The sequence below is a fragment of the Rhipicephalus microplus genome, chromosome 1 (genome assembly GCF_043290135.1).
Source record: "Rhipicephalus microplus isolate Deutch F79 chromosome 1, USDA_Rmic, whole genome shotgun sequence".
Classification (NCBI taxonomy): domain Eukaryota; kingdom Metazoa; phylum Arthropoda; class Arachnida; order Ixodida; family Ixodidae; genus Rhipicephalus; species Rhipicephalus microplus.
Genome location: NC_134700.1, coordinates 128,061,752 through 128,072,119, shown reverse-complemented (window position 1 = coordinate 128,072,119; position 10,368 = coordinate 128,061,752). Strand labels below are relative to the sequence as shown.

The following is a 10,368-nucleotide window of genomic DNA, read 5'->3' as shown; positions in this document are numbered from 1 at the left end:
TAACGGTGAAGCATGAGCTTGAGCCTTTTATCCACCAGGTTGTACACAACCTAAAAAAGGTTGCAAACTGGCATTGCATGCAGATTGTTCTTTTTAGAAGGGTGAAGGGAAGACTGTTTGAACTCTGCCCACATATAGTATTTGATGGCAGCAACAAAAGTGGTTACTGCAATAAATGCTATATTGTGCACAAAATCTGCCACCGGCGCTCATAAACTTATGCTATTCTGTGTCAAGACGCATGTCAGCCAGAAAGGATGGTACGCAAATGAGCATGCATAGGAACATGATGTTTTGCTATCATGTGAAGATGGGGCGTATTTGCTGGCTCACTGCAATTCATGCAATTGTGGGCCGCGCCTGAATAAGAGGTTTTCAGTAGAAGCAGCGACACTACTAGTTACACATTTTAGGCACCATCCCATTAAGAGCACAGTGTTTCTTACATATCATTGTTAATTCATTGTCTCTCTCGCAGGCAGAGAACAAGTTCTTGATCACAGGTTGTTATTAGGTTGGTATGTGCTCGACAATGCTACACATGTCTGTGCGTATATGATGAATAAACAGTTCGCATTTGTGGCCCCCTTAACCACTTCCTTCACTATTGTTCATGTAAGAACAGCCATAATTTTGTAATTTCTGCACATTCATTGATTGTAGTTTCCTGAAAGTGTAGAAGTGTGGGGGCGGCAGTACGCTCGCGAGCATGTCGCTCACGCACGCATGGCTCTCTTTGCAGTTGATGCCGCTTATCGTCGACCAAACGTTATCAAGCTTGGAACTACTAGCTTTTCCGGATCTGCCGTGTCTGCAAGCATATGACGTCACTTGGAACACCCAGTGGGACCAGCCTAGTGGGACAACGCCGGAAGCCAGCCGCAGCGGGGATATAAAGCCGTCGCCGAGCCCGCCGGACTTCAGTGGGGGCGGCAGTACGCTCGCGACCATGTCGCTCACGCACGCATGGCTCTCTTTGCAGGTTAGTTATTACTCAAAAACAAGTTATCGTTCTAACTGCATTTTTCTTGTTGTGCTGCCGCTCCCACTGAGGTGTTGTGAAATTCTGTGCTCTTTGTGGTCGTATCTAGAAGTGTTACTTTCTGGTGATGTTGAAACAAATCCGGGCCCAACCACTCAGGAACTCCTTCAAAAAATTTTAGACAACCAAAATCAAATGGAGGCCAGGCTTGCTAATATTGAGGGCAAAATTCAATCTCTGGCGGACCAGTGTGGGAGGCTCCTTGGCCCCGAAGAAACCGTCCGCAACCTAGAGCGAACTATTCAGTACCAACAGCAAAGAATAACTACAATGGAAGATAAAGCCCGACAGAACAATTTGATTGTATTCGGTTTTCCGGAAGCTGAGAACGAAACGCGAGAAGATATACAGGATAAGGTGCTAAAAAGCATATTCACTAAACGTCTTGGTGTCACTGTGTCGTCCGTAGAGCGAATCCATAGACTTGGGCGAAAAAAGGCCAATAAAGACAGACCTATTATCATGAGGCTATATGACTACAACGAAAAAATTGCGATATTCAACCAGTGTAAAAAATTGAAAGGATCAGGGATCAGTATATCCCATGATTACTCACAGGAAACTCTTGAAAAACGGAGGTTACTTTGGCAATCAGCCCAAAAAGATAAGAAAGAGGGAGCGAAAGTCAAGCTTGTTCACGACAAGCTCGATATTAATGGTACAATGTACACGTGGGACAAGCAGTCGAATGCTCGGGCCAGAATTCGCAGTAATAATGGAACTGCTTCGCGGGATCGGGACTGACAGCAGGCGAGCAATGGAATTAAGCTACTAAACATAAACGCCCGAAGTGTCGTAAACAAGCTTGAAGAATTGGAGTGCGTATCGTTACAGCATGATCCACATTTATTTGCCATAACTGAGACATGGTTAAACGAAGACGTTACGAATGACGAAGTATTTCCCAGTTCATACAGCGTAATCCGAAAAGATAGGGCAGCGAGAGGGGGTGGTGTGGCATTGCTGATTAAAGGTTCCATCAAGTATGAGCAGTTACCCCTTTTAGATGACCACGAAAGTGTTTGGTGCAAGATATTTCTTGACGAAATAGCTGCAATAATTGGCGTTATTTATAGACCCCGGGAAGCCCGGTCGAATTCATTCAAAAAATAGATGATCACTTAACAGCCCTAACTAGTACCAAAAGCCGGATAATTATGGTTGGGGATTTCAACTTGGCTGGAATAGATTGGGAGGCGCCCATTCCTGGGCCCTTAGAGAAGCCTCACGCGGAATGCATATTGGAAACTATGGCAACACACAGTCTTATTCAGGTAGTTGACTGCCCCACGCGAATACAAGGACAGTGCCAGAGTTTGCTGGACCTCGTATTTTTGTCAGAGGAAACGTTTCATTACACAGTCGAAATTGAGGAAGGGATCTCTGACCATAAGATTGTCGTGGCCACGGTTCAAATTGCGAATAAGGGCGTAGTAAAGAATCCGATCGTGAAGGTTTACAATTTCAAACGCGCTGATGACACATCCATTCTTGATCTACTAGAAACTGCTCTTGATAAGATGCCCAGAGGAAATAACGTTCATGAACTTTGGGAATACTTTACACTTACTGTGAGTGATTGCTTATCTCGTTTTGTGCCGAAAAGAAAGAAATGCTTACAAAAAACAAACCCGTGGGTTAATCGACATATAATTCATTTGAAACGACGACTGCGCCGGGCACGACAAAAAAGACTGAGAAACCCCGTTGCCATCGCTACGCTTAGTACCGACGTGCGGAAGGAGTTAAAAACTGCTAAAAAGCATTTTGTTTGAACAACGTTGGCTGATTATTTGAAAAATTCACCTCAGAAGTTCTGGAGATACTTGGTTGGGTCAAAGCCGGCTACAACCAGTGTACTTTTAAATGGAAACATTTGCAGTGATCCAGTTTCAGTTGCTGAAGCTTTTAACAATTTCTTTAACAGTACATATACTAGCCCGGCGGACATGGCCTCGATAAGTCAAGAACATGGTAGCCATTGTGAAGATGACATTGTTATCTCTAAGGAAGGTATAATTGAATTGCTTTTAAAATTAGATGTCAAAAAGTCTTCAGGGCCTGAGAAAATACCGAACGAGTTTTTAAAGCGCTATTGCGAATGGGTTGCATTATTTTTAGTCAAAATTTTTGCCTCCTCATTAGAAACTGGTGTTGTACGGAGTGATTGGCTGCTAGCAAGGGTTGTGCCTGTGCCCAAAGTTGGAGATAAGCTGATGGTTGAAAACTATCGCCCCATTTCCATTACATGTACAGTGTGTAAACTTTTAGAGCATATAATTGGTAAACATCTTGTTGCGTACTTTGAAAATAACAACCTTTTTTACAACAAACAACATGGTTTTCGCCGACGCCTTTCAACTGTGACACAGTTATTTGAAACCATTCATCACTTTGCTGCAGCTATGAATTCGAAAGAACAAATAGATGTTATTTCATTAGATTTATCAAAGGCTTTCGACAGGGTATGTCATGCGAAACTTCTAAATAAATTACATAGTTACGGTGTTAATTTACAAATAATTAGGTGGATTCAAGCTTACCCGACGAATCGTCAACATTTTGTGGAAATAGCCGGCGAACATTCATCTTTTTTGCCCATTCCTTCTGGTGTGCCGCAAGGGTCGGTTTTAGGCCCAATTTTGTTTCTCCTGTACATTAACGACATTGCAAGTGGTGTACATCCCAACATTGAAGTGCGACTGTTTGTCGACGATTGTCTTTTGTTTACACGCGTCAAGACTGTCTCAGACCAAACTTGTTTAAATGATGCCTTAAACATTATTCACAATTGGTGTGCAAAATGGGATATGGAAATCAACCCTAAGAAGTCTGCCTGCATGACAGTCTCAAACAAGAAAACGCCTTTACTGTTTGACTATACAGTGAATACTAACCAAATCAAAAGATCCACTCAAATTAAATATCTTGGTATGACAATTACAGATACACTAAATTGGAATGCACATATTGACAATATCTGCGGATCAGCGCAGCGGAAACTTGGACTACTGAGACGTAAATTAAGAGGTGGTCCTCCTGAGGTTAAACTTCAGGCGTACAAAACTATTGTTCGGCCTACCTTAGAATACGCTAGTATGATCTGGGACCCGCATCACCAATATCAAATAGATAAACTGGAGCGTGTTCAGAGGCTAGCAGCGCGATTTATTTTTTCCGTTTATGAAAGGAGGCAGTCAATAACAACCCTGCTCACTGAGGTTAAACTTCCTCAACTTGCCATTCGCCGAAAAATCACTCGACTAAAGTTTTTATATCAGCTTTACAACAATAAACTCAATTTAAACCCTTCTCTCTATTTGCGTCCCCCAGGAAGAGTCTCATCAAGAACCAATCACCCACACGTAATTATGCCCTACAAACCGAGAATTGACACATTTAAAAACACTTTTCTTGTCAGAACGATTGTCGACTGGAACTGTCTTGCCGCCGATTTCTTTGAGAATGTAGACACAGTTGAATCTTTTGTTGATAAATTAGAATTGTCATTGTATGATGTAGTTCCCACTCTGTAACAGCCCGACAGGGCTTACAGTATTGTGAATAAATGAATAAAAAGTGTTAAAACGTGTGGTGGTAGGGGCCTGGCATATTAACTCGCAGTGGTAGGGCATGTGTGAGCCAGCTGTCAGTTATCATGCCTAAAGAAAAAAATCAAGTCCTGATCTTTTCTCACATTAAGCCCCAAGTGTGCTTGATCAGTAAGTGTACCTTAATTGTGTGCACTTTCTTTTCCATTACTGTTCACCTTCTCATTGATTAGCATTTGCGTTGATGCCACTTCTCTTTTTTGTCTGTGTTTGCATGCCAGAGAAACTAAGGAGCTTCGCCCCTAAAATATCAATGCTCCTGCAGTGTTCAGTGTACCAATGCCAGTTCTGATGCCACAAACCCAAATGAGAACTTTTGCTTACTTAATAAGCAATTTAAAATATCTTGCCTAGCTTCTGGTGCTGAAAATTTTTCAAAAGTATTTCGGAGTTCAATTTTTATGCCAGGGATAATTTAAGCTTTCGTTGAATTAATTGTGACTGGTTTAATTTATGTTATGACTCCAATTTTCAGTAAGAGCAGTTCAATTGTTTCTATTCTGTTTTGTTATAGCATGCCTGGAAACGCACTTCAAACACACATGGGGTCAGCTGTGCCACTTCAAGAAAAGTGGTTCGTTGCCATCTGCAAGCCTCAAGGAAGTTACTTTATGAAGCAAGCCAGCAGGCCATATAAGTTAGGTACCACAGCAAGAGAAACAAATAAACTCGTATTTTTTGCAAGAAACATCATTGATTTTATACTGCAGCAACATGTGGCTGCATGCTTGGCCACATATATACACAGTCAAAAAAGCTTGTTAACATCAGTGGTAAGAGGTTATGTGTAATTAAGTTGTGAAGTGTCCTTTTAATTAAGACTTTTTAATTAATTAAGAAATCTGGCTTTCAACACTCATCATTAACTACCAGGCCTTCCCTGGCATACACCCATAGTCGTCCGCCATTCATCTCCCCACCACACTCATTGTCCTCCATCTGTCCACCATCCACCAACCGTCTGTCTGTCATCCGTCCACCGCCCCACCATTTGCCCACCACTCTCATAGTCCTCCATCTGCCCACCATTCGCCCACCCTCTGTCCATCATTTCTTATCACCATAATCCACCAAGATGGTGGGTCGCATTATGCCCACCTCTGTCCACCATTCCCACCGTCCGCCAGCTGCCCATTATGCCCACCATCTGTTCACAACTCCCATCATCCACCTTCTGCCCATCATTCGTTCTTCATTGCCCATTACAATAATCCACCAAGATGGTGAGTGGTGGGTCCCATGAAGCCCACCATTGGGCAAATTTTCAACAGGGCTTTGTACTTTGGTCAAACCAAGCAGTTTTGCTTATCCTGAAAGTTGTAGTCTGTATTATTCTACGCAATTAATTTTTCGAAACTGGTAAAGAAACAGTAACGTCTTTATGATGTGCTTGTCGTGCTGCTTCATCGGCACATGTGTTTTCAGGAATGTTGCAATGGCCAGGCATCCACTAGAATTTGAGCTCATGTTACGCCTTGTTTGCTTTAGTGAGCTCTTTCAGCGTTTCGTATGTCATACTATCACTTATTACTTGTAATAGTACAATGTACTAGGCTGGGGTGTCAGCCATCTTCTTTATTTCTAACCTCTTCTTCCTCCTCGTCTCCCCCCAACCCTGCCTCACGTCCACGTACACTCCCCCTCTCTGAAGACTCATCCCTCCTGGGGTGATACTTGAAAACGTTTCCAATGGTCGCAAACTCCAGCACACCATCATTGTTGGTGTAACCGACCCTTTTGAGAATGCCATGTTGCACTGCGATCTGCACCACGCGATAAGGTCCCATGTACACCTGCTTTATGCAGGGAAAGCCTTTTCTGACAAGCACCAGATCGTTCAGTTGTATCTGAGGTATCCGCGTGTTGTGGCTACGGTCAAAGTTCCTCTTCATACTTTCCCGGTATCGCTGGTAGGGTTCCGAAGGTTTTCGTTTTTCGCACAATTGCAGGCGATCTGCAATGCAAAGTTCTTGATCAGCAGGAAGCACTGGTACCTTTCCGAAAGCTGCAAAGTATGGACTACAGCCGATGCTCGCAGTGTGCGACCGATTGTGATGAGTGACAGCTGCCTCCAAGCAGCACTTCCATCCACCCTGAAAACCGGGATACATTGAAATGAACTGCTTCAAATCCCGAATGATTCTTTCAGCCATGCCATTTCCTGCAGGATGGTACGGAGCGCAGCGTCGCAATACCACTCCTCGTTCCTTCGCCCAATCTTGCAAACGCTGACTGAGAAACGCTGGCCCATTGTCTGATATTACTATTTTCGTATTCTTGAACATGTCCCGACTCAAAAGAGCGATCACACTATTTGCGTCTTCCCTTCCCGGCCGTGCAGCCACTATTCTTGTGCACTGGTCTATTGCCACTAGGAAAGACTGCGTTCTTCTTACTCCTGCAGCCTTCTTCTTGAGCTCTGCGAAATCCAGATGAATGACTTCAAATGGTACGTCGGAGTGTTGAGGCAAAACCATCTCGTCTGTTCTCTGAAGGTACTTGGCTTTGTTAACTTGACATTGATGACAAGACTGAGCGTACCTTTGAACTTCCTCTTTCATGTGTTTCCACTGGAAACGCTGACGAATCTTCTGATATGTCCTCCAAAAGCCGTCATGTCCACCTGAGTGCGGGGAGTCGTGATAGAGCTCCAAAATTCGAGGCACCATTGTTTCTGGGACTGTGAACTTTCCATTATGGAACTTAAGTTCTTCAGTTCCCTCCCACAACAATGTTGCGTTGACAAAGGATACGGGTGTTGCAGTAGGTCTCCAGCTTGCAAGCGGGCGTCGTTCCTCAGCTCGTGTGGCCCCGGTATTCCTTACAGCAGGTGTCATGGGTGGACGTTGGGTTCCTAGGTCCTGGAGGTAGAGGTTTCGCATTCCCTGCAAAAGTTCTTCGACCGTCTTGGGTCCTCGCATTTGTATTTGCTTCTGGAGGTCCCGACTTAAACCATGAATGATAAGCGGAACCACAGACGTCTCAGGCAAAGACGAGTCCGCCAGCTGTAGCAAGCGCCTTTTCTCATAAAAATAGCTGAGTGCAGATCCAGACCTGTATTTGAACGTGATTGCTTTGTCCCATAGCGACACCTTGTTCTCGCTGAAGGAGCTCAGAAAGCTTGCTTTCCACTCTGTCCATGGTTTGTTGCTGTGAGCGTTGAGACGCCATTCGTACCAACTCTTTGCTATGCCCGATAGGAATAGTCGCATGTTTTTCACTTTATCTTCGTCGCTGTGCCAGTAGTTTTCATTGCATGCATACTCGTAAAACATGAGCCAGGACTCGGGGCTACTAGACTCTCCGTCAAACATGTCTGGCTTCACTTGTTCGCGACTCGGTCTGCTTAATCTTTCCGTCACGTTTACAAGCAAGCGCATTAAATCATTTTGCTGCCTATTCTGTTCTTGGCGCAGTTCAAGAAACTTGTTGATCAGCTCGATAGAACTGTCAGGCGAAGCAGCGGTAGCAGGCTTCGCGTCGTTTCTTACTGGAGTCAGCACGAAATTCTCATAATCCTGAAGTTTCATGTTGATCCTCACCGTTCTTCTAGCAAGTAAATGGTCTGGGGCTATCTTCATTTTAGTGCTTATATAGGAAACAAATGCGTCAGTGCTCACTGCTTCCGGAAGAGCTAGTTCCTCTTCATCTTGAGGCATTGCAGTCAAGATCTGGATGCCACCGCGTTGATTTGCTCCAATGGTGAAGTCCACCCACATCTTGAATGTCCGCACAGAAAGTATAAGCGGCTGCGCCAATTTGTAATAGTACAATGTACTAGGCTGGGTTGTCAGCCATCTTCTTTATTTCTAACCTCTTCTTCCTCCTCGTCTCCCCCCAACCCTGCCTCACGTCCACGTACATTACTGTCGTGTTAGTACTGGAGAGTGATCTTGATGCGGCCGGTGGGTCACTGAAAAGTACCCATTTTCTCACGTCTGCTGTCGAGTTTAAAAACTTTATAGCATACAAAATAGCGAAAAGCTCAGCTGTAGTAGATGACAATATGTGACATAATTTTAATGATTCCTGAATATTGAGATGTGGGATAGTAAATGCCGATGTTGAAGACATTTTAATACTGGAGCCATCTGCGTGAATGTGTATGTATGTATACGTAAATGCATATGTACCCTGTATACCGCATGTGTATCTGATAAAGCGCTAGTTGTTGAGAAGCTTGGATGAACATGTCTCTCTTTCAGATGCCATCAACTGAGAATTAAATGCCTAATATTGCAAGAAGCCATGGAGGATAGTTCATTTCAGAGCTCCAAAATTCATTTCTTGGTAATATATGTACATTACTCTGTATTTCTTCATGAGCATTGCTTTTAACCCTTTGTAAAATGTCCAGTGTCAATGGGTGGTCGATATGTTGCGTTGGTAAGCGAAAAAAAATGGCGCTATGCTTCGATTGTTCTCATGACTGGAAAGGGTGGCTGTCGAGTCTCTGCTATGACAAGGCTGCTCGATGTCGCTCGTGCAACACCTAGGCAGACGCACATTCCCCTAGCTAATAGTCTTTGAAGTTGCTCCTCTGATTGCGGGAAAGGCCGTGTAAGACTGTTGCAGAATATGTAACTTTTTGTCGTAATAAAGCATTGGGAACAGCGAGCATGGATAATACAGTTCTGCCCCATGATTTCCCAGCAATACTGTGGAGTAACTAGCATAATCACCTCGTATTTGAATTTATATGAGGTGCCCATGATAGCTGTCTATCAAGTATTACTCTGAGAAACAGATGCTGTGTCACAATCATTAGTGGTTTTCCTTCTAAATTAGGAAATCATTTTTTAGCTTCTCACGGGTGAAGGGCAATACAGCTGTTTTTGCGTGCAATAGAACCATTCCTCTTTCTTTTAAAAAGTTGTTAATATTTATGCCATCTTGCAATGCAATCTGAATTAACCGTACGTCCGTGCCAGATGCCCAAGTGCACACATCATCTGCATTTAAACAGTATTTCAACCTAGAAGGCAGTCTTTTAGCTAAATCAGCCATAACACACTTGAAAAGAAAAGGGCTGAGTACACTTCCTTGTGGCACTCCCTGTCTGATGTCGTGTTCCGCACTCTTTCCTTCGCTCGTCTGAATAAATATTTTGTGACCTGATAAAAATTTAGATATCCACCGCAAAGAGCTGCCGGACAGTCCGAGTTCCAACATACTCAGCAGAACATGAGTGTTACTGACTGTATCAAATGCCCTATTGATGTCTAAAAACACTGCGACCGTCAAACTATCACAGACGCGTTCATGCTCCACATACAATACTATGTTCAGTGTTGCATTCATTCTGCATCTCTGTTTCCTAAAAGCTGTTAAGTAGTTGGAGAATACACAGGTTCTGTTGCACCCCCACTGAAGTCATGGGTTAATAATATTTTCATTTACCTTACATAGACATATTCTCAGACTAATTGGGCGGAAGGATTCAAGGCTCAAGGGCGTCTTAGCGGACTTTAAAATCGGAATGATGCGAGCAAACTTCCAAGATTTGGGGACAATTTCTTGCATGCAAAGATTAGTGTAAATGTCTAAGAAAATAGTTGTGCTTGTTAGTCCAAGGTTCTTTAGCATATTGTACGTAATGCTCTCTGGTCCAGAGGCCGATTTTTGTCGACATGACGCTATAGCATATTGCAGCCCACCTAATGTAAATATAGGGTCTAGTTGAGGATGCTGTGCCCAAAAACAAGCATTAATTTT

At 43.5% G+C, this 10,368-nt stretch overlaps 1 protein-coding gene across 1 annotated transcript; it reads left to right on the top strand.

The window, feature by feature from the left end:
• Positions 1–373: 373 nt before the first annotated feature.
• LOC142797423 (uncharacterized) lies at positions 374–5,341 on the top strand. The gene is made up of 2 exons (XM_075887339.1): positions 374–982; positions 5,168–5,341. The coding sequence occupies exons 1-2, from the start codon at positions 710–712 to the stop codon at positions 5,288–5,290; spliced, it is 396 nt and encodes a 131-aa protein (XP_075743454.1). The 5' UTR covers positions 374–709; the 3' UTR covers positions 5,291–5,341.
• Positions 5,342–10,368: the final 5,027 nt, after the last annotated feature.

Excerpts from the sequence above, each read along its gene's own strand:
- LOC142797423 (XM_075887339.1), top strand. The coding sequence starts at position 710 with ATGTCGCTCACGCACGCATGGCTCTCTTTGCAGTTGATGCCGCTTATC. Across the intron at positions 983-5,167 it reads ACGCATGGCTCTCTTTGCAG|CATGCCTGGAAACGCACTTC; the intron begins GTTAGTTATTAC and ends GTTTTGTTATAG.